Source organism: Rhinolophus sinicus, chromosome 14, assembly GCF_057876585.1.
Source record: "Rhinolophus sinicus isolate RSI-liver-muscle chromosome 14, RSI-T2T, whole genome shotgun sequence".
Classification (NCBI taxonomy): Eukaryota; Metazoa; Chordata; class Mammalia; order Chiroptera; family Rhinolophidae; genus Rhinolophus; species Rhinolophus sinicus.
Genome location: NC_142514.1, coordinates 82270365 through 82294507, shown reverse-complemented (window position 1 = coordinate 82294507; position 24143 = coordinate 82270365). Strand labels below are relative to the sequence as shown.

At 40.6% G+C, this 24143-nt stretch overlaps 1 protein-coding gene and 1 long non-coding RNA gene across 2 annotated transcripts in view; one reads left to right on the top strand and one right to left on the bottom strand.

Moving 5' to 3' along the window:
• RANBP9 (RAN binding protein 9) overlaps positions 1 to 16629 on the bottom strand; it is an 80893-nt gene extending 64264 nt beyond the window's left edge. The window contains exons 1-2 of the mRNA XM_074335205.2: positions 15932 to 16629; positions 2422 to 2533 (exon numbers count right to left, since the gene is read on the bottom strand). Of these exons, the coding sequence (XP_074191306.1) occupies positions 2422 to 2533; positions 15932 to 16490 (671 nt within the window). The 5' untranslated portion in view covers positions 16491 to 16629. The remainder of the gene's footprint in view (positions 1 to 2421; positions 2534 to 15931) is intronic.
• Positions 16630 to 17133: 504 nt separating this feature from the next.
• LOC141572148 (uncharacterized) lies at positions 17134 to 23555 on the top strand. Its single transcript, XR_012497322.2, has 2 exons — positions 17134 to 17272; positions 20915 to 23555. It is a non-coding gene; the product is annotated as an uncharacterized LOC141572148 (long non-coding RNA).
• Positions 23556 to 24143: the final 588 nt, after the last annotated feature.

The following is a 24143-nucleotide window of genomic DNA, read 5'->3' as shown; positions in this document are numbered from 1 at the left end:
AGTGATGGAATTGTACTATGTATTGATTGTAGTGGTAGTTACATGACCATGCACATCTGTCAAAACTCACAAACCTGCAGGCTAAAATTGGTCAATTTTACTATATGTAAAATAAATCTAACTTTAAAAATGAAAGAAAAAAAGAATGAGGGATCCTGGAAACCAAGAGATAAGACTGAAAATTAAAAGGAGTTAGTCTTCATGAAGGACCCTGCTAAGAAGTCGTAATCATAGAACAAGCTCAAACTGGCCCTACCATGTTTCTAACAAGATACTGACCTCTTTTTCAGACAACAGAGCAAAACCACAAGTCATGCAGCCAAAGCACGCACAGAGCAGAGAATTTTGACCTCCAGTTATACCTGGAACCAGTTTCTCCCCTACCCCAGAACCAAAGGACCAGGACATGACTGGGACCTAAACGCCAGAATCCTTTCAGATGTAAAGTGTCGATTGTCCAGAAAGATCCAGGAAGACCTGGTGCTGAAGTCCCTCACCCTATCTTACCACAAGTGGCCAAGTTCCAAAGCCCTCCTATGGAAACCTGCCCTGCCCGCACTTCCACATACCAGCCTGTTCCCCTTAAATCTTGTCCCAAACCCTGGATGAGGGAGACAGATTTGAGCTTTGCTTCCTGTCTCCCTGCAATAAAGCTTTTTTCTTTTCTCAAAAGCCAGTGCCATAGTATTGGCTCCTGTGTGTGTCAGGAAGTGAGCCCACGCTCGGTAACAAAGTTTTAGATTTTATCCTCGAAGTAACAGGTGTACTAAATGATCTAAAGAAGGGGAAAGTCACAGTTCAGTTCTGTATTAGAAAGAACACTGACAATAATTATAGACCGGAGAGGAAAACGGGGAGCAACTGGGAGACCAATGAACCAACCACCTCAGTAATTTAGGGGATACGTTACTAAGACCTGACTAAGGCAGAGATTGTATAGATGGACACAGAAAATAAAAGCAGGAAATTCTCAAGTTTCTAGCACTCGTGAACAACTAACCAAGCTAATATTGAGAAAACGATTTTAAACAAGCTAAATTTAAATGCCTGAGGGACATTCAAATGCAAACATCTGATTAGATATATTGGTCCAGAGCTCAAGGGAATAGCCTAAGATGTAGTTTAGATTTGAGATTCATCAGGGTATTTGCAGCCATGAAAATATAAGGTCAAGATCATGCAAAGGTAGAATATGTAGAGTGAAAGGTAAAGAGAACCCTGGGAATCACTCTGCACAACACCAGCATTATGGGGTTGATGATATAACGTTGCGTATGAAAAGAACTGGCTTACTGAGTATGCAGCAGAATTAGAAATGGTTACAATCACGTGCCTATTTTACTCTACATCTCTAAACCACTTTAGGCTTCTCTGATTTTATCTTTGGCTTGATCACCCTGCAAAAACTGAGGCAGTTAAAAAGTTATCACTGAATTTCAAGGTTTCACTTTTTACTTTCCATATTATTGACATTAAGAATATTCAGCAAATAAAGAGGAATAATCTACTGAATACACTTACTTTGTCAGTTAAACACAGAAGCAGTAAGATGGGTTAAATGATCCACTTCAAATACAGGGCAACCTATACAGCCCAATAACTATCTTGGTAGGTGAACAAATGATTCCATGGATGCTTTACAGGATCTCTGATACCACAATGAAGTTATCAGGAAACACCATAGGACAGAGCCAATGATTCTAGGTAATTAGTTCTTAACCAGAGATATGCACCAAAATTCTCCAAGTTGCTTTTCTCAAAATGCATGTCTTGCTCAGGCTCTAATTCTAAAATTCCTGATTCAGGAACATTCGGGGTAAGGCCCAAACTACTGTATTTTTAACAGTCCCACAGTGATTCTGATGTGTGTTCTCTCTCTCTCTCTCTCTCCATACCAATTCCAAGTTGTAAAGCAATGATATAAAAGTTGGTTCCAGGATCTACATGGAGTTCTAAGTGTAAGCTTCTAAACCACACGCTAATCCCTGGGAATTGCCTCCCACTGAGAGCATACAAACATACATTTCCCTGATCTAAACCTGAAATTCTAAGCCCCAGCCCCTGTAAAATACCATGAATTTTTTGGCTTTGGTTAACTAGCTTCTCAAAATTAAAAAAAAAGACGGTGTAAGAAAAGGCATGGAAAATGAGTCACTGCTATTGTTTAATTCCAATTCTCCATTTTGTGGACAAAAGTACCAGAAAGACTTGGTTAATTTCATGAATTCAAGCGTTAACTTCAACTAATATTTAACCAAAACCAGATCTAACCTGCTATACTGGAATATTCAGATTCCACTTTTCCAGTTACCAAAATTTCCAAGATTCCAATTTTCCAATTACATCATAAACATTATGAATCAAAACAAAAATAATCACCCAAGAATACCAAACAATTTTCCCACCAAAATTTATACTTACCCATCTCTTCCCTTACTGACAATTTTTACTTCAAAATAATAAATCCCACAGGCTGCTGGTATTGGATGTGTGGCACGAACTGACGCTGCATCTTTTGGGGTTTTGCCATGACCTGCATACAAAACAGAAACGAAAAAAAAAATCAAATGAGATATTCAAATGAAAACTGTAACATATAATTCAGGAATATGGCTTTTAGAATGACATATACATTTATGCTCCCATCAGCACAAATAATTAAAGCCTAATGAAACACTTATCATCATAATTAATCCAATACGCAAAATAGCCCAAGTTAGCCATGGAACTCTTCACACATTACCAATTTTAATAAAATTTCAGAATCTGAACACACTGAACCTAGCAGTCCTTTGTGAAAATTAAAAGTATTTTAGAGTATACTATATTTTTAAGAGAAAAAAAAGGCTGCATTTGAAGAACATAATGAGAATCTGACCTTAACTTTATTAACCGAAATTTACATATCATTTATAAAATTTTTCCTAAACAACACTCTTTTGCCAAATGGCCTGCTTTTTAAGCCAGAAGCATTTGTATCATAGAGTACATTTTTAACTTAAATTTTACACAATTAGAGTGAATTAGCAAAACAGCTTTTTTACTTTAAGAATTTAGAATTTTGATCTTTGACGTATCATCATTAAAAGGCTGATCCATGAAATTTCTTTGGCCAATTACAGCCTGAGAACTATATCTAATCTCTAGTTGTATTTTCTTTCTTTTTAAAGAAAGAAACATAACACCATACCATTGCTGACATTGTTAGGAAGTGTTAGATGATGGCTTTTAAACTTTTTAAACTAGCTATTCCACAATTTTAATCCCAGAGGGTTTCCTTTACTGACAATCATCTCCCTTGTCACTCGTCTAAGACACAAATTACCTGAAAAGCTACTATGTGAACACAATCAAGTAAGCAAGACAAAATACGCCCATAAACTACAGAAGAATAAAGGCAAAAGCTGAAGTAGCTGGTCAGAAAGTACTCAAAGAGAGTAAGTGAGACAAGTCTCCACAACCCCCAAAGAGGCTGTATGAGAAACAATACTCTAAATCATTACTCAGGTGTTTTAGTTAGATATGCTTTACCCAATACAAACTTACGTCATTAATCTTTCAGTCACACTATAACAATACCTTCATGGGTAGCAGAATTCCCCCTCCTCAAATTTACCATGATTGTTTAAAACTAAAAACCTTCTTTTAAGTTAAAAATTATACCTTAGCCATATAATAACCATTACAAACTAATGAGATCATATCTTCCCTCACCATACACTTTATGAAATTACTAATTTCATAAAGTACCCTATCATTAAACAGTTAAGTTTACACTTGCAATGCAAATTAGTACATGTTCACATGGCCCAAAAGAAACTGAATGAACTCAGCCATGAAAACGTGTGTCCACAGATGTCTTAAGTAAATGTGTTATGAGCAGAAGTAACTGACCACTGGAAGGGAATAAACTTGGCTAAGAAGATAAAAATCGAAGCAGCAATATACAGATGCTGCTAAAACTGCTTTAACATAGGCAGGTAATAGATTTACACTAAGCTAAGCAGAAGAAAAAACAATAGCATAAATCTGCAGAACGACACCATTCACTTTTTAAAAAATGGACATTTAATAAATTATGGTTTCAGCGAAACATCTTTCTCTTAACAAATAACCTTTTTCAGTAAAAATGTTAAGATAATTGAGTTGCCTGGGAAAAGGTCATATAAACTAAATGCATTTTTAAAAGTTAGACAGTTAAAAATAATCCAAAGAAAACCCTGATTAACCCTGGAATCCTAAGACAACTAGCTTTTATATTTGGTTTTGTTTTTTTAAGAAGGGAAGTGATCGAAATTTTTAGGGATAAAGTAATCTCAAGGTATACATAATAATAATAAATGATAGCATACATTTAACACTATGTTCTAAGAGCATTATATTTACTAACTTATTTAACATTCATAACAACGTATGAAGTAGGTATTTATTTTTATTTAGTTGAGAAAATAAGGAAAGATAAAGAAACTCGCCCAAGGTCATACTGCTGTGTGAGAATTCCAAACCAGGATTTGTGCTGGGATTTAAATTCAACAAGCCTGATCCAGCACAGCTCTGAACCCACAGGAAGGATTTCGTAACAATGAGCATCCTGGGATCACTTCACATGTGTTCCTATCTCCTACCCTTGTTACTTCTATGAGAAAAGAGAAAGGAAATATCTAGGATAAACAATCTGTAAATAATTGGTGCTTTTGTATAGATTTTTTCTCATTCAACACCTGTGCAGTAGGTATTATTTAACCTCATTTTTAAAAATGGAAAAATTTTAGAGGTTATATAACTTGTCCAAAATTAGTAGAATCATGTGTTAAACCTATGTATAAATTAAGATCCCCTACATTTTTCTGTTATGCAAAAATAACTGTAAAAACGATACAATCCTAATTCTTCAAGTTCCATTATATTCATCATGCTCTACTAAAACAATGTAGAAAAATTCTGTAAATGTTCAAAGGATCTGGTTCATTTCTAAATTAAATTTATATTTAAAGACCTAGGAAAAAGTTTAGATGTAAGGTTAACAGGATTCATACGGTTCTATTTCTTGGAAGGGACTAGTATTATCAGAGTAAAGGGCCTATTCCTAATAACGCTAATCAGCAGGAAGTTTATTACCTTAAATTCTGTGGTGACCAAAAAACAACCTCACACTACCAAAGTATAAACTTTTAAAAACAGTCTTCAATGTTAAGTGTTTTCTACATGGTTCAGGAAGAAAATACATTTATTGCTTCAAAACTCTAAGGCTAGCTCTTTCTATTCTAAGGCTAGCTCTTTCTACTCCAACAACCTGTAGATGTATTTCATTGAAATGGAAAGGGTGTGAATAAGGCCCATCCCCATCCCCCTCCACGCTCCAAGTGCCTCTCTGGGAAGATAAATCAGCCTTCCTTGTACCACCATCCCTCAGCACAACTAAAATTCCTTCTTAAAAGCCTTCCATTTAGCCTATGAAAAAGATAAACTTCCTGAAAACCTTGTTTGATCTCGCCCTCCCCCTGAATTTTTCCACCTCCTCCCTCTGCTCCAGCCATGCTTGCCAGGCCAGTCTTGCCCAAGTGATTCTCTGACTGGAAAGCTCTACCCTTCCTTCCCCACCTGGTTAGGTCCACTCATCCTTCAGATCTTAGCTCAAGCTTTACTTCCTCAATTATTCTCTCTACCCTCTCTGCCTTGGTCTAACCTCTTTTTTATTATATGCCCTCACAGCAACATGTATCTCTCCCATATAACATTAACACACTTCACACTTAACTTGTGATTAATTTTACTGTTTTTGCATTTTGACTCCTGGACATTTTTACATTTAATTCCTACTGACATCCACCCTAACTTCCATCATTCCCTCCTGGAGCCACAGTCTGGATTCTGACATCACCTGAAACTATTCCACCTCAAAAATATTAAATTCTCATAAAGTCTGTTCTGCTACAAAACACACTTCTTGAATACAAATTACTTCATACGCACTTGATAAATACAGGAATGATGTCAGCATAATAAGTCATTGAGCTCATAACGCAACTTTTCCCAGTGCCATGTTTCCCCGAAAATAAGACCTAGCTTGACCATAAGCTCTAATGCGTCTTTTGAAGCAAAAATTAATATAAGACCCAGTCTTATTTTACTATAAGACCGGGTCTTACATAAGACCAGGCATAATCTAATACTGGTTCTTATATTAATTTTTGCTCCAAAAGACGCATTAGAGCTTATGGTCCAGCTAGGTCTTATTTTCGGGGAAACGGTACATTAATGAATTAGAAAAATTTAGCAATATACAAAAGGTCCTAAGTCAACAAGGCTGGGAATCCTACAGAAGTGCATTCCTGTAATGCCCAATGTTTTAGTGGCTTCAAGAACTGCTACACTTTCCACTATATTAAGCCATCTTGGGAAATGCACTTTGACCTGCAGTACAGATCAAAAAGTGCTAACACATTTCCTCTTTGTTTATATCAGTATGGACTCACGCATATTTATGTATTTATTTTTAAAAATTTATTGGGGTGACAATTGTTAGTAAAATTACGTAGATTTCAGGTGTACAATTCTGTAAACACATATTTATTTTAAACTTTGGGTTATAATTGAATATTACTTTGTTGCTCAAACTGTTCCCCCTTTAACTATTGGGAGCTTTTGCAGTTGGCTCCTCTGGCACTCTGACATAATTCCAATACCTGTCGTTTTCATTTGTTACTTTATGGCTGTACAAGATGCTAGAGGCTCATCATCTATGTTTCCTGCCCCAATCCTAGAATCAGCCATTTCTCCAAGGAGCCCTAGCTCTTTTTACTGGCAAATGGCATTAGAATACAAGCTCAAGGTACTAGGTATGCTCATTGTTACTGGGGTGTCATTACTTTTAGGTCCTCTCATTGACAAGAGCAAGGAAATACATGTGTGTATACTAAACCCCTGTATATACACATACCTGTATTTCCATAGGTAATCATCTGTGCTGATATTAAACTAAACATAAGTTCATACTGATGTCCCCAACTCTAATCTATCATCACATGGATCACTCTAACCACCTCCCTTTCCTTATCTGTAAAATTCTACTCCAGCGGTAAGAAACCTAGCTCCTACCATCTGCCATCCATTTCTTTAATTGTTCAGTTCCAGTATAAGTGTATAGCAGTATCAGAATTGTAAACTCATATCCATGGAATACAACTTTATCAACGAGTTCATATATATATACACACACACACATATATATATATAATACCATTAGTTTTACACTCTCCGGATTTCCAAAGTTACTTAGGTCAGCACCTTTCCCCTCCCCTTTTCTTAGGCTGTTTTATACATTTGTAAAAGCTTTTGTGGTCAGTTCTGCATTCTATCCTGGGATTTCCCCCTCCCTTCTAAAGGATTTTTTAATTTGCATATATTAAAGTTCACTCTTCATGCTATAAAATTCTATGGGTTTGATAGTGTCATTTATTGACAATTACAGTATCATACAGAAAATACTTTCATTGCCCTAAAAAAATCCCGTGCTCTGTCAATTCCACCCTTTCTCCCTCTCCTCAAGCCCTTGATAACGACTCATCTTTTCACTATCTCTATAGTTTTGCTTTTTCCAAAATGTCATATAATTGAAATCATACAATATAAAATCTTTTCAGACTGGCTTCTTTCACTTAGCAGCATGCATTTAAGTACCATTGTGTCTTTGCATGGATGGATGGCTCATTTCTTTTTATCACAGAATAATATTCTATTGCATGGATGTACCACAGTTTATTCACTTACTGAAAGACATCTTGGTTGCTTGTTTTGGGTGATGAGAAAACTTGCTATGAACATCCACGTACATGTTTGTGTGGGCATAAATTTTCACATCAGTTGGATAAACACTAAGGAGCTCAATCACTGGATCATATGGTAAAACTATGTTTAGCTTTGTTAGAAACTGCCAAAGCATCTTCCAAAGTGGCTGGACCATTTTGCATTCCCACCGCAATGTTTGAGAGTTCCTGTTGCTCTGCAGCCTCACCAGCAACTGGCATTTTCAGGTTTTCTTTGCATTTTAGCCATTCTAATAGCTGAAGGTATGTATTTTCTCCCTTTTAAAAAAAAGTGAAAAGGGCTAAACCCTGACTCCGACTTTTATTTTTGAGCAGACCCAGCAAGCACTCACGTCGCTAAGAATGAAGCCCAAACCTCAGGGCTTAAGAACGTGAAGGATCAGCAGCCTGTGACATTGGGCACAAATGCCAGTGGGAATTTAACCAGGCTTGTATGTTATTAAGACTGTTATTTTTGTAGGGCTCTGGTGACAAAGTTCCACAGGTTTTAAGTGGTCTGCCCGAGGCCCACTTTTCCCACAAGCCCTGCTACCTTTAGAGTGCCATTCTGTGGAAAACATGAGGCTTTTCCAGCGACACACTTTTGGCATTATAGCAGAAATACCTATACTCTCCTCTAGGACGCACCATCCTCTCCTCTCTCCTTCTAAAGACTTCACTTCTACAACTGCCTCTCCAACAAAGGGAATTCCAATTCCCTGGACACTTTCTGGGTTTGTTTTTTCCTTCCTTTTTCCTCTTCCAGGATGGGCTACATGCTAATCACTTAAAAGCTCCCAAATAGCCTTGACTTCCCTCACATGCCTGTCCTTCCATCATGCCCAACCAGCGAGACAAAAGCCTTAGATCAATACCTTCCCTTCTCCTGCACTGGGCAGTTGGCCGATGATGAATCAAGTCTAAGGATCTTGCCAATAGCCGCGGCTACGTACTCAAGATGTCAGCGGGGCTCCCCCACTGCTACCAACAATAGACGCAGAAACCTTTGTTTATTGCCCATTCCCCACAGTGGCTAGTCCACATTTTCCTCATTCACTTTAAGTTTTAAGTCCTCTACTTGAACTCAGTAAGCAAACTACCCTGCCCACTTCATCATAACACGAGACTTAAATGGGGTGCATCATTATACAAGGTCAGACAATTAAGTTCGTGAACTCATCCTAGAAAAAGTGCTACATACCTCACGGCTGAATTATCACTACGGTCACCTTCGAAGTACTCCCCTTGGGAAGCTATGCACCGACGCCAGTGCCTAGTCCACCCTTCAAAGCAATTGTGGAACTCTTTTTCTGGAATGGCCATCAGAGCTGTCATCATTATTAACCTTGATGTCCTGAATGTCATCAAAATGTCTTCCTTTTAATATTTCCTTTATCTTGAGGGTAAAGAGGTCACTGGGGGCCAGATCAGGTGAGCAGGGAGGGTGTTCCAATATAGTTATTTGTTTACTGGCTAAAAAACCCCTCACAGACAGTGCCCGGTGAGCTGGTGCATTGTCGTGATGCAAGAGCCATGAATTTTTGGCGAAGTTCAGGTCATCTAAGTTTTTCTTTTCTTTTTTTTTTTTTTTAAAGGAGGGCACAGCTCACAGTGGCCCATGCCGGGATCGAACCAGCAACCAGGATCGAGCCAGCAACCGTGGTGTTATCAGCACCACGCTTTAACCAACTGAGGAACCGGCCACCCCCTAGATCATCTAACTTTTCACGCAGCCTTTTCAGCACTTCCAAAGAGTAAACTTGGTTAACTGTTCGTCCAGTTGGTACAAATTCATAATGAATAATCCCTCTGATAGCAAAAAAGGTTACCAACATCATTGCAACAAGTTGCGAACTTAATTGTCCGACCTCATATATGGTCACATTCTATTCTCCACTTTCCTACACAAACTGGTCTGTGTCCACCAGTCTTCACCTCTTCCACTACTATCCGAGGAACATTGTACTCTCTCTTCAACACTAACCATCTTATGCTCCTGAACCCTTTTCCTCTCTCCAAGCCCTGTCAGCCTCCCAAGCTTATATTTTCATCCTTTCCCTCTTTATTCTCCTTCTCCTAAATCTATAAGGGCACAGTATCCCAAAAATGTTTACACTTTTCATAAAATATATGCTCCTGTGCTATAAATCACTGTCAGTAATGCACTGGGGTTGGTGGTGAGCATAATGAAAATTTTCAAAAAGCTTTAAGGTAATAAAAACAGGTATGGTTTACTACAGATTTGTTAAAAACGTTAAGTTTTGTAGACATTAGGACTCCATGCCTTGCACTAACATACTCTCATCTAACTTATGTCACTTCAGTTTTACCCACACAACCAAACTAAAATGAGACTTAGAAATGATACAATAGTCTCTAAGAGTACTTTCCAAAGGTGTTTTTAGAGAGAATTTTGATTATGTGGCTTTTCATCTTACATGCTGACATGAGAAGCTAATCACCAGGTACAATGTAACTCCACTATCAGCCAGCCATTAAAAAAAATCCTGCCTTAACCTCCATCCTTCTCCAGGTATTGCCTACTCTCTCCTCATCTATACTTCTCAAGAGTAATCTATATTCACTATTGTCTCTGCTTGGTCCCTTCTGTTTATTCTGATTTTTGCCCCCATTACTCAATTCAAACCCTCTACCTAAGGTCACAATGATCTCCTTTCCAAATCCAGTGGAAAACTTTCTGTGCCTATCTCACTAAACCTATCTGCTGCATTTGACACTAAAGATCACTTCCTCCTTTCTGATACTCCTCTGCTCAGCTTTCTGTGACACTACACTCTCCTCTCTCCACGTACCTCTTAACTATTCATTCTTGGGCTCCATCTGTTGTGCAGGGTTCCATCTTTGGCCCCCTGCTCTTCTCACTTCACTTACTCTCACACACTCTCTGAGTTTCAACTACCACCTAGAGGTGACTCCCAAATCAGTCATGACCTAGATCTCTCCCAAGTCAGGTCGATTACGGTTCATGCCAACCTTCCCAGGAGCAACTGCCTCCCATACAGTCCCTACTGATAGAAGTGGAGCCCAGACTATCTTTGTGCCAGGAGGATGTTCTGTATTTCATAACTACCCTCACACCTCTATAGCTGATTCAGCAAAGGTTTGCACTTGAGTGAAGGCCACCAATTCACACCACAGCGTATAATGAAAAACTCCACCCAACTAAGAATGATGACAGTTAGCTAGGCCAATTTGGTAAGTCTCTCAGGAATTTGAAATAGGAAGGAAAGAAAAAGCCAGTTGGTGGGGGAAAGAAAAAAGAAAACCAGAAACTAATGACTGTAGCTGAGGCACTTTAGCAGCAGAATAAAGTGAAAAGTCATGAACGCCAGTTGTTGTGATAACTTGGAGACACCTTAACTCCAGAACACCTGTTTCTGTTCTTTCTGTACGGCTTGCTTCTTTGGCTTCTTCTGGTTTTCACAAAGTCAGATCACATGGGTAAGATTCCGATTTTTACTTATCTCCAAATATATTGTAGTATTTCTTTGCAATCATTATTTGATTCCTGGTTCACTGCAAGAACCTAACAGAGCTAGAAACCCAAACATCAGTCTTGATTTCTCTCTCCATCATTCCATCACATCTCGTCAATGTTACTTTAAAACATCACAAAAAAATACCAGCTCCTCTCCACCTCTACCACTGACCAAGTTCAGGTCCTTATTTCTATATGGTCTGCTGCAACAGCCTTCTAAATGAGTTTGCTTTTTTCAGTTTTGTACCCCTTGATTCTATCTCCTAATTAGTAGTACAATCTCGACAAAAATGAAAATATGAGCCAATCACTTCCTATTTAAAATCCTTCGATGATTCCTCATCTCCTATAGGATAAGAGCTAAGCTCCAAAAAGAAAAGAAAAGAATTAAAATATAAAAGATCTAAGCTCAATAAAATATTCTATAAGGCCTCTCAACAATTTTTCTCCAGCTTCTCCTTATTACAGGTAAATCCCAACAACCCAAAACTGCTTACACACATACAACACTTACAACAATTCTTGTACACAAACATATACAACAATTCTCTATGCTTTTTCTATTGCGAGGTCCAGCCCCTCCTCCTCCCCTGTAGCCTGACCACTGGCCTCATCCCCTCCAAAAGCTGTCCCTGACCCACCAACTTCATCCCTTCCAGGGTCCGTCTGGGGCCGATGCTCCTCCTGTCCTCCGTGTTACTCCTGAAACACTTCCTTACTCCACTCACCGTTTTATGTCCTTTGCGCTCTGAATTCAAAGACAGTATCATGCACCTTGGAGTGCCCAGAACCTGGCACAAAGTAAATAAACTTTCACTAAAAGCATGTTGAATAAATGAAAGAATGAATAAGTAAACATAAATTGTCTAGCAGAACATCTGCCCTCAGCAATTGCTCAATAAATGTATCACTACTATTGTCTATTTTTCTGTAAGTATGATTATTAGACTCGTTTGAGTCTCGCAGTTGTCAACTGGCATTTTTAAAGCTAAATTTCCTAAAATGTTGCAAAGGGATCCCTGGAAAAAGCTCAGTTTGGTTTTTAAATTTCTTGATTTTGATGAGCATTTTTATATCACCCCCATAATTGTTATAAGACATCTGTACTGGAAGGCACACAAGCAAATATTTGTTGAGATATCTGTTCAACCTTAAGTGCAATAAATCATATAAGCAATTAAATTTAGGAAGTGCTAAAAGTCTAATGACAATAATATTGAAGGGGAGGGGAGTTAAGCACACCAAACGTCAACCTATTTGGTTAGTTAATAATGTTCAATTAAAAAGTGCAATTCGCTATTTCATTGCTTCCTATCATTTCCAACATTCACTTATCTTGCATTTTTTTCTAAGCTGCCCTAAATCAGTACAATCAAGGTGTCTGGACTTTTCCATGGCATTAGTGTGCTCCAGGCAACATTTTTCCCCAGAAGTAAGTTTAATGTCAATGATTCTTCAAAAAGTTCTAAATGTGATCACTGATTTTACATATTTGAGATAATTAAGTCTCATACAAATTGAAATAGGCAATACAGTATAGTGGAAAGAACACTAAATTTAGAATCAGTGAAAATTAGTTTTCAATCCTGGATTATTTGTGACTGGGAAAATCTAACCTCCAAGTGCTCCCACTTTCTTTCTCACGTATAAAATGAGAATTCCACCATCTTGTCCAAATTCACTTGTATCAAAATGCTGTGTAAAATATCCAAGTAGGGATAACTTCACAAATATAAAAATGCAATCTGTAACTGAAAAATTTAGACTAATCGAATCCACTGTCATATTCATTAAAATGCTTTAAGTTGAAATAAGTTATCATTATAACTAAGTCTAAACTTGTCACATTTGTACATATTCAAAGCTGACAAAAATTTTAAAAATAAAAGGAAAGAAACATGCCCGGAGTGTTTCAATAGCTAGTGTGCGACTCCTGAGCAAAAGGTCTTTTTAAAACTTTTAACATATAATATACACACCCTGCTATTCCTCTGCATTCCAAACAACTTTGTTTGCCTGGCATTGTTTAACATTAATCCCTTTAAATCACTTAAGGAATCATACTGCTTCCAAAAACAGTAATTCCAATTTACTAGAATAACCTCTTAAAATCAGAATATGGTCAGAGCAAAAGAAACCAAGATACTTCTATTTCGACGGTAAGAAAAGGCTTCATTCTGGAAAATAATTACCATCCATACTTTGAAATTCTGTAATATGTAAACATACTTTGTGAACAGTAGTTTTACTGTTAAAATTGTCTCAAAATGCTAGGATAAAACAATGCAGTGCAATGACAGGTTAAATAAAATTCACTCTTCTTACTTTGTTACTTCAAAGTTTTATTACCCACTACCTATGACACTTCCCCTTTGCTCCCTTCCCTTATTACTGGGACAGAGTTGCTCAGTACTTTTGGTGTGGTCCACTGAGAAGGCACACAGAAAAACAACAGGAAAAAAACCACCCAATACATTAAAATAACAAGACAAGAGGAAGAGGCAGTAGAAGGGGAAAAAAGAGACTGTATTTGTGACAAGGGGGAAGGGAGAGACAAAGGGGAGATAGAAGAGACGGACAGAAAGAAAAAGGATGACAAACAACAAAATCTGTTCTTCCGGAAATAATGGTTTATGTTTATAAAAGTGAAGTTTCCAGAAAATGAATCTTAGTGTTACACAACAGAAACTAATAAAGAAGCCAACAGGAAAACTAATTCAGACAGCAGTGTCATAAATATTCCAAATTTCAACCAATTTCACATACGCCATGTACTTTGACCCAAATCATCAATTTCATGTAAAAGGAGTTGGTAAAACTAATCAAGCCATGTTACAGTGCTAAATAAACTGTAATCATGAATCTTAGCTACCATGTAAATTCAAAGCTGGAAATTTCCTCCCCAACTATCCAGCTCAACTCCCTCATCACTCAGAGGAAGAAACTGAGGCCCTGTTTTGTAACATGTCTAAAATCACAAATGACTGCAGGACTCAGGAAAGCTAGGATTCTTTGTTCAATAATCTTCCGTATCTTCTACCTCTGGTTTTATAAGGTAAATATTAACCATCAACCATAAATTTAAAAAGTTTTGTCAAGACTAACAAAAACCTTTCTGATGGCCAGATCAGAGGTAAACACTAGAACATACCTAGCACTGTTCACACCAATTAAAACTCAAAATTAAATAAATAATAGCTTTCACCGGGTATAAACAAAACGTCATAACAAGAAAAATCAAAGGTCCAATATTTTGAAATTTTCAGCCATTTAGACTAAGGAGCATATTTAAAATTGAAAGTTCTTCTATCCATCTATGGTATGGATAAGAGGAAATATTCAACAAGGCCTATTTTTGTGCGTGATTCCTTGCAGCCAAATCATTTGGTAAATTTCTGTCGCCATTCTCCTTTCTGATTAAACAGTAACTTATTTATCAAGGCTGTTCTCAAATTTCAGTCCGGTATACTTTAAGAATTTAAACACAATGATTGTTTATACCCTCTATATCCATGTCACTAGGATCTGATTAAGACCCTCCCTTTGTAGCCAATCAAAATGAGGCTGCTTTGAATGTAAAAGCTCCTGATTCAGGTTTGGGGCCTAAAAAAACTGGATTTGTTTCCAGACTGACCGATACGTTGGCTTGTTCCTTCCCCTCCTCCATACACAAGTAAACTTGACTCATGCAATTAATTTGGGCTACGTTTCAAAAATTCCCATAGCAATTTACAATTTTATATACAGCTGATCTGCTTAAAGCTTTGTTTTAACATAGCAGAGCTAGATGAGGGAGGAAGGAGACAAGCAGAAGACTAAGGCTTTTTTTTAACTGCAGGTGTAAAACACAAGCCAATTTTTAAAAAAATACTAAATAACGTTTTTCAAAAGATCCTTGTTTTCAACCAGATTTCATATAATGCCAACACGTAAATATAGAGCATTTCCAATCAGCAGTGGTAGGTGTCTGCTCCCCGAAGAAAACGCGGACTCCTGAGGTTTCACCTCTCTTACCCTCCCAGTCGCTTTTAGTAAGAGCTACTGATGGCAAACTTGGGCCCCTTGTCCTTTTGTACCCCCTAGACAATCTCTAGCCTAATTCTGGACGAAATCTCCACTGATTACTCCTCTCCCTATATATCCCTGCTCTCCCTTAATTAGATATTATACCTCAGAATCGTGTCCCCCCCCCCGCCCCCGCGCCCCACCACGTAAGAGGAGAACGCCTGACCCACCGCCACCTGGAGAACAATGTAACCCAACTCCGAGTCCATGGATTCCTCCATCCAAGCCCTAAGATTTATCTTCAAGGGAAATCAGAAAGCGAGTTGTGTCCTGTCATCCTGGATTCCCTCAAGGTGTCCTACCCCTGGCCTAGGATTACCCGCTCCATTATACCGAGGAGCAGTATACTCACCTTCCTTTTCCAAGCATCTGGCCCCTTTCCCTCGCACCTTTCACCGCGACCCCCATCCCACCCTCGGAGAAGCAGCACAGGCGGCGGGTCACCTCCGAGGGCACCGAGCCCCGGGAGGGAGGGGGTCGCGGGCGGGTCGAGAGTCGGCGGCGGCGGCAGGACACTTCGGGTCAGTGGCCCCACTCCCACCGCAGGACACACGCCCAGTACCTTTGTAGTGCACCCGCAGGTTGTTCTGAGAGAGACCGATGTAGCTGAACTTGTCCTTCGGGCTCCAGGACCGAGGCAGCGGCGTCTCCTGCTCGTCTACCGCCGGGTAGAGGCGCTTCAGCCGCCGCTGCAGCTCCTTCTCCTGCTCGTTCAGGGCCGAGTCCCCGTGCGGGAAGGGGGCCGCAGAACTGCTGCCCGCCGCCAGGGCCGGGGCGCCTGCGGCCGGGCCGGGCCCCGCGGCGAGACCCGGGGGCGCTGGGGGCGCGCTGGCGGGGGCGGCAACCGAGGAGGGTGGCGGGGGCGGCGGGGGCGGCGGCGGAGCCGCGGTGGCCGGGGGCGGCGGCGGTGGCGGCGGCGGGTGGAGGAGCAGGGCGGCCGCCGCGGCCCCCAAGCCTCCGCCGCCCCCCGAGCCGCCGCCGGGCGAGCCGACCGGAGAGGAGCCGGCACTGACGGCTGGCGGCGCCGGCAGGACGACTCCGGAGACTGGGGCCACGGCCGCCGGGGGCGGCGGCAGCTGCTGCTGTTGCTGCTGCGGCGTCGGTGGCGGCTGCCCGGACATCCCGGCCGCGACTCAGCCTGCGGCCACCTCTACCTCTTCTCTCCTTCCTCCTCTGCTTCCCGGGGGCGCTGTCGCTGCGGCCGCGGGCACCAAGCGCCCAGTCCGCCCGCCCCGGAAGCAGGCGGCGGGCCGCGCGCCGAGGGAGAGCGCGACGGTTGGGGGGCTCGGAGACTGGGAGTGGGCTGCGGGCCCGGGGAGGCCTCGAGAGAACGTTGGCCGGAGCGCGGGCGCGGGCCCTAGCCGAGGCGCCGAGGGCGGGGGAGAGGCGGGAGCGCGGGTGGAGAAAGCGCGGTGGCAGCCGCCGCGGCCGCTGCTCTCGCGGCTGTTTCCCGGCGGGCGGGCCGGACCGGCGCGAGACGCAGCGCGCGGGCGGCGCTGGGCGAGGAGGCGGGGACGGCGCGCGCGAGCAGCGCGAGGGGCGGGGCAGCGTGGGTGTGTGGGGGGGAAGGTGTCGGGCTCCCGGGGGTCCCGGGGATGGCGTGGGGGGAGGCGCGCGGCCCCGACGGCGCAGTCTGGTCCCCGGCCCGCAGGCCGCTCGCGGACGAGACGCGCGGCTCCCGGTGCAGGGGTCCCTGCGGAGTCCCTGCCTCCTCCCCCGCCCGCCCGGGCCCTCCCCGGGAGAATCTCCTCCTACTTCACTTCTTTTTGTTGTCGTCGCCCCACCTCCCCACCGTAGGGTTCCCGCTGGAGTGGCGGTGCTGCTTCTCGCCCAGGCGAAAGTAATCGAGCCCCGCTGGGGCGGCCGCGAGCCCGGCTGCTGGAGCCCCAATCGAGTCCCCGAGGTGAGCAGTCTGGAGAGTGCCCACGGGTTCCCCAGGACAGGTTCCCTCTGGCCGCCTCCCTCTTTATGAACCTACTGTTCTTCGTATTTCACAGTATTTAATACGTTAACATTATCACAGTGGGGATGGAAACCATTTCTGAACGCAAAGTCTCCCGCTTAAAATTGTGAGCATTGTATTAATTAATTTTATGAGGACTTAAAGTGAACTTGTAGTGGTAGAAGGTGTTAAGAGGAATGCTAAAACACTGGCATATCTTCAAAGACAGGAACATGATCTGCATGAAGACAAGGTAATGTGTAGTTAGGAAGGGCTTCTAGAGACGTCAAAACATTTTATAGACTCGTTAATTTTCATAACAGGCTTCTTTGTTAGGTAGCAAAGAATTATGCCATTTTTAAAACAAGGAAATATTCACTGAGGTCAGCAGAGTCAAAAATAGGACTTCCTACTTTGCAATTCCCAATAAGTGCTTTGCTTGGTCGACTAATTTGGCACAATTTGCCAAGTGTTGCTCTCTGACCCATCCTAGCATTACTATTTTGTTTTCACCACTTCCCTTTGTTTGCATTCTCCTTTCCTTTGCTGGTAAAATTGAGCTTTACACATGTAAAATACATGATACAAATTCTGGTATTTTGTTTGCTTCCAAAGAAATTAGGATGGTAATTGTTTGGCCAAATAAGAAAGAACTATTTGCTGAGTAGAGAATTGTTTATTTTGTTTTGATGAGAGTAGGTAAATGGTGATTTAACTGAAGGCCCTCAATGTCTGACCAGAACTAATAGTCCTTTAGTCTAATTTCTCCCTCAGTTACCCAGACAACTAGATGCCCTGTTGTTCTTTAATAAAAATACCCAACAATTCTAACCTATTGTTTCGTGACTTTTTCAAGTCACTGAACTTTAAATCACAAGATGTCCTTGTATTGAACTTGTTCTAAAACTTTCATTTATATTTCAGTAACAATGAGTTAGGTGTAAGCCAGTCTCTATTTAAATGTTATTTAAAAGGCTGACCAAAGTAGACGAAATGGGTTCCAAATGGGTTTCAACTAACTTTCTTGAAATCATCATCAAGGTTTTAATTATAAAGGTGTACTTTTTTCTGTTAGCACACTTTGAAACTATTTAGAACTTTACATGTCCTGGGAATGGTTGAGAGAATAAAAATATCTGACATTATGTCGAAAGCCTTTTATAGGAGTGACTGGTTGTTCTCTAAACAAGCAATCTCAAGAAATTAATGATTTCAGTTTTGGGGAGGGTGATGTGAAATGGGCAGTAATATTGAAAGTGGCAGAGAACACTGATAACGTCATTTTAGAAAGCTACCTATTTGATGATAGTTAGAAAAAGACTTGAAGGTGTTCATGCCTTTTGACTAATTCCCACCAAAAAATCGAAACCAAGTAACAAAATCTAAACTGTGGAAGAAACTGAGGCCTACAAATGTTCAACAGGAAAGTACTGGTAGATGAAATAAGGAAGCAAACTAAATGCTCAACATGGAGGGACTAATTGAAGAAAGCATTGTATGCCCCACTCAATGGAATTAGGACTGCAGGAGCACATATAGCACATTTGTTCAAATTTGTTTTTTTGTGTTTTTTTTTAATGCACCCCCTTTGGGCAGAGGAATTAACAAAAGAATGAGGCAAACCAATAGAAAGACACTCCTGCCTCTTGACTTAGTGGATGTTGGGCTCAATTTCAGACCCACTCTCTCCAGTTCTCTTTCACAGGAACAAACTGAAATAAATATTATGTGCCCTCTTCAAAATGGTTGAAGACATGGGAAAGTGATTTAGATGTGCTAAATGGAACAAGGCTATGCAATAGTTATACATTGCCAAAATTGTTACCAAGAAGACATGAAGGGCAATCCCAAAATATTTCTATAATGGACAATTGTAATACATAATTAAAAGTAAATTTTTATTATGAAATATTAAACTTGTACATAGAGAGATAAGTGATAAAAATCCATTAGCTTTTAACTTCACACTCTTTTTGCACCACCTGTGTTTTCAGTCTTTACCATGTATTGCTATCATGTTGATGTATATCTATCTGGAGGTTCTCATAGCCAACAATAGGAGACAATTCTGGCTTTCTTAAGCAGCAGAAACTTACTGGAAAGATAGTGGGTGGTTCTCAGAATTGACCAAAAGGCTGGACAACCAGCCCATATTCAAAGGGAGGGGATAATACAAGGGCATGAATTCCAGAAGGCAGGGTTCTTGCAGGCCATCTTTGAAAGCTGCTTATCACAGGCTCGTTGCAACTTCCGGTGAACCCAGGAGGACTGCACTTGCCACATACACATCAAATATGACTCTAGGCCGGGGATTGGCAAACTTTTTCTGTAATGGCTAAGGTACTAAATATTTTAGACTGTATACGCCATGTGGTGCCTGTCACAACTACTGAACTTTGCCATTGTGAATGAAAAGTAGCCACAGACAATCCATAAACCAATGGATGTGGCTGTGTTCCAATAAAACTTTATTACAAAAAGAAAAAATGTAGCAGGCTGGTTTTGACCTGCAGGCTGTACTTTGTGATCTCTGTTCTAGACCATTTTATCAATATTCCTTATAAACTATTCTCAACACTAAATGACAAGACCAAGACACTGGCAGTGAAATCCCAGGACTTAATAAATTCACTTTATTACCAGCAATGCTGCTGCACCCTTGTCCTGGACAAGCTTAATGCCATATGCGAATGGAGTCCGGATTTTTTGGCAGCTAATGTGTGGTAAACTGGAATGGGTGGCAAGTGGCTGAACAATGCTAAGAAACTACAGCAGGATGGAGTCTAAATTGGGACTAGTGCTCTGTCAGCATTTAAGCAACTATTATGTATGGAACCCTGTGTTAAGTTCTGGGCATGGAGTAAGGAAAAGACGAAAGAGGGATTACAAAGACGAACGAGGCAGTATTGAACCTGTTCCTGCAGTGAATAGAGTAGCGTTGGAGAGGCAAGATTGGTATACATGAATTAAAGCAGTAAGATTCTCAAACCTGAATGTGGGGATTTGCCGAGGAGGACCCTCGATTCTGCATCTCTAACAGGCTTCCAGGTGATGCTTTTGCTTCTTGTCCATGGACCATCCTTTAAATAGCAAGAACTTCGAGAAACAGTTAATGCTCTTTAGAAACAAAGGCTTCAAAGAGTCCAAGTCCACGTAACAACGTCTAATGAGGGAGAACTTCGCGTGCTGTCTCGGCCAGACTGGGAAAGTGGTGCTGCCTATAACCACAAACCAAGAGAGTATTTCTGGGGCTTAGAGTTCAGGGTGAAAGGATCTGCAGAATCACATGGAATACACATATTCATATGTGAATATAATCATTACAATTCAGTGTTCATTAATAAAATTTGTGTGAAAACGAAAGTTATTGAATTTAGAGGAAACTATTAATCTGTTCTAGAAGAATTTAAACAAAAATTGCAAGTTTGTCTTAAAGAATCTGAGCTAACAATTATTTCACAAGTTCATCTAACAACCTCTTGATTTTCCTCTTAATTTTTCCTTCTGCTTTTTCTAGTCCACTGTAACACTTTCATTTGTCAAAACTCACATTTTTTTCTTACATACTGAGTTCTGTATTCCCTCTTTCTTGTTTCCTTATAGTGATATGAAAAGTCCATCCAAAATGGAGTAACAACAAGAAGCAGATAGCAGAAACTCACTTCCTTTGCAGTGTCTCCCTCCGTGTTGTCGAGTAGGCATGATGAGGCTCTTGATGGAGTCATGGAATGGGAAGGCTGCCCCAGAATTGCCCTGACTTCCAGTCATTGCTACCGACTGGCCTGTGAAATGGCTATGGATTCAGTGGATTCTGTAGGGTGCAGGCAGCCAAAGAAATGGTGTTTTAGTACATTCGGGCTGTTAGAACAAAGTGCCATGGACTGGGTGGCTTATAAAGAGCAATCATTTGTTTCTCATGGATCTGGAGGCGTGGGAAGTCCATGATCAAGAAACCAGCAGATTCAGTTCTCACCAGCAGGTGAGAACCTGCTTCCTGTTTCATAGATGGCCATCTTCTTTCTGGGGTTTCTCTGGAGTCTTTTACAAGGTCTCTACCCTCATGACCCAGTCACCTCCCAAAGCCCCCCACCTCCAAATACCTTCACATTGGGGATTAAGTTGCTACATATGAATTTTGGGGGGACAGAGACTTTCAGTCTATAACTACAAAGTTAGAGAAGAGACAGGAAAAAGAAAGATGAAAATAGAAAAAAATAGAAGAAGGAAAAAAAAAGATGTGTCCTTAAATGATAAATGATAAATAATTCCCCAAAGTGCTAGACATCATTGTGGGCTATAACTTGCCTCTTCACTGGGGGTTCGTCTCCCTATTTAACTGAGATGTGGGCTATATGCTCAGTCATATGCTCTTCAGTCATTTGAGGACCTGCTATATGCAATACACAGTGCTAGGCAGAGGTGGACATTTAAAAAAAAAAAAAAAAGGAACCTAAGGTCCTTAGCCACAAGGAGTTTATAGTTTTGTAGGAAAGAATATTATTAACAACCAATTTTTTTCAGAGTAGAGCATGAAAAGTGTTATAATAGAGACAAAAAACACCGTGGCTATTTTTCTAATATTCTAGGAAAAGTAATTCTCCAGCCTAACCCATTGTTATAAGTAAAATGAATTAATTTCTAAATTTAAGTTTCTTTGTACCTGGGTTACAGCATGGAGATAACACACACACACACACACACACACACACCTTTATCATGGTGGTCCTCAAAGAAGGTGCAAGGCCTGATTTGCAATCTAAGTAAATATCAAAAGAAAGTAATTTAGTGACACAATTCATTTCACAATTCATTATTTCATCATGGCTGTATATTACTTTATGCTTGGTCATTAATTTTTTATAGCATTTGTTTGTTTTTCTTAAGTGCCTTTAAATATATGCAAGGAAAAATATGCCCAGCAATATGTGAGTCTTTTTCAAATTGTCGTATTTCAAAGATGTTCGGAACATCTGTACCTTAAAAAGCAGCATAAACTGTTTCAAAGACTTCTTTAGTATTTTTCTGCCTTTAGCTGCAGTTAGTTTATCTTACAAATATTTAGCTTAGTCAAATACGTCAATTAAAGAAGAGCGGCGTTAGCCGTGGAATTGCTGGTCTGTCTCCTGATATCACCAAACTTCTCATCCCTCGTATGTCCCTTATGCCGCTATCCATCTGAAAACTTCTCGTAGATAATTGATCTTTGGCGTTCTTAAGAGGCCTAACACCTTTCTAATTCTTAAATTTCAAATCCCACCATAGCATATTATGCCATCCCATAAAATTTCATAAGTATAATGAAAATAATCCGTGTGACTAGAGAACAACAAAGCCGTGCGGGCATGTGGATATTGGGTGGTTGCCTAGGCTACTCAATGACCAAGTGCATACTTCCTTCCATACAGTGCACTAACGTTCTCACACATGTGATACAATTTGTGCTGGCAAAATTACGAACCAGAATTATGACAAGAACCTTCTGGCCTACTTCTAAAGAGTCAAGACTGGGTGTTCAATGTGAGCATAAGTGTGCAAATATGGCCCTGGTCAGAATCTTCAAATGTGCACACCCCTCTTTATCTTGGTGTGGTTGTAGAAGCACACACATGTAAATGCTGTGGTAGACCCCAAAATGGCTTCCCAAATATCCACCTATGGACCTGTGCATGTGACCTTATTTGGAAAGAGGGTCTTTGTAAATGTGATTGAACTAAGGATCTCAAAATGACATAATCCTGGATTATCCCAGTGTGCCCTAAAGCCAATGGCAAGTGTACTAATAGAGAGAGGCAAAGGGAGATTTGAGACAGACAGTTAATGAGAAGGCATGCACACAGGAGAAGACCATGTGAAAATGGGGCAGAGAGAGCTGCAGCCACGAGCCAAGGAATGCCAATAGCCACCAGCATCTGGAAGAGGCAAGGAATGGATTCTCCCCTACAAAGGTGGCAAGAGTGCAGCCCTGTCAACCCCGTAACCTCAGACTTCTGACCTCCAGAACTGTGAGAGAGTAAACTTTTGTTGTTTTCAGCCATCAAGGTTGTGGTAATTTGTCATGGCAGCCACAGAAAAACCAATACACATATACTCACACTTGAAACTTTTTTAGGTTATGGGGGAAAAAAGTTGTGCAAAGCTGTTAAGATTAGGTATACTGTGTATTGTGGAAGCCATAGTGATACATAACATATCTCCCTCATAAAAATTGAAATGCTCTTTATTTGAATATACTTTTTTGGTAAGACTTCAGAGTTCATGGGTCATATAAATGGCAGATCGCAATAAGGCAAATCTAGTTTCACTACTTGTCTTCATAATTGATTCTGTCTCTCTCAATCTCTCTCTAGTAAAAGAGGGGATTATAAGCACTCTGGTTTGATGGAAAGATAATTTTATGATTGGGGTATGACGGAAATGTCTCTTCTATTGAGCAGAAGCATAAATGCCGTAAAACTGCCGTAAGCATATTATTGGAGGGTCATCTTGGCTGCCACAGCTCAAGGGTGTTACTTTTTAACCATTACATGCCTAATGTCATGTGTATTATGCTTTACCGGCCATTTAAAATTCTGATCCCATAAGAATAACTTTGTAGGATAGATTAGGTATCTCACATACAGTTTCCTACCAGCAGAGCCTGAGGTAGGGTTTGTAATGCCAGTGATTTTTTTTTTTTTTTTTTTTTTTTTTGAGGGAGTGCTCTCAAGTGAAATCTGTAAGGGAATAAGGGAAGCAGGATAGTGCCTGGGGAAAATCCAGGTAAAAATGAGGGTTCAGTGAAGTCTGGCTTCAGCCTGACCCCAGAGGAAGCTCTGAAGTGTGTCTGGCACTG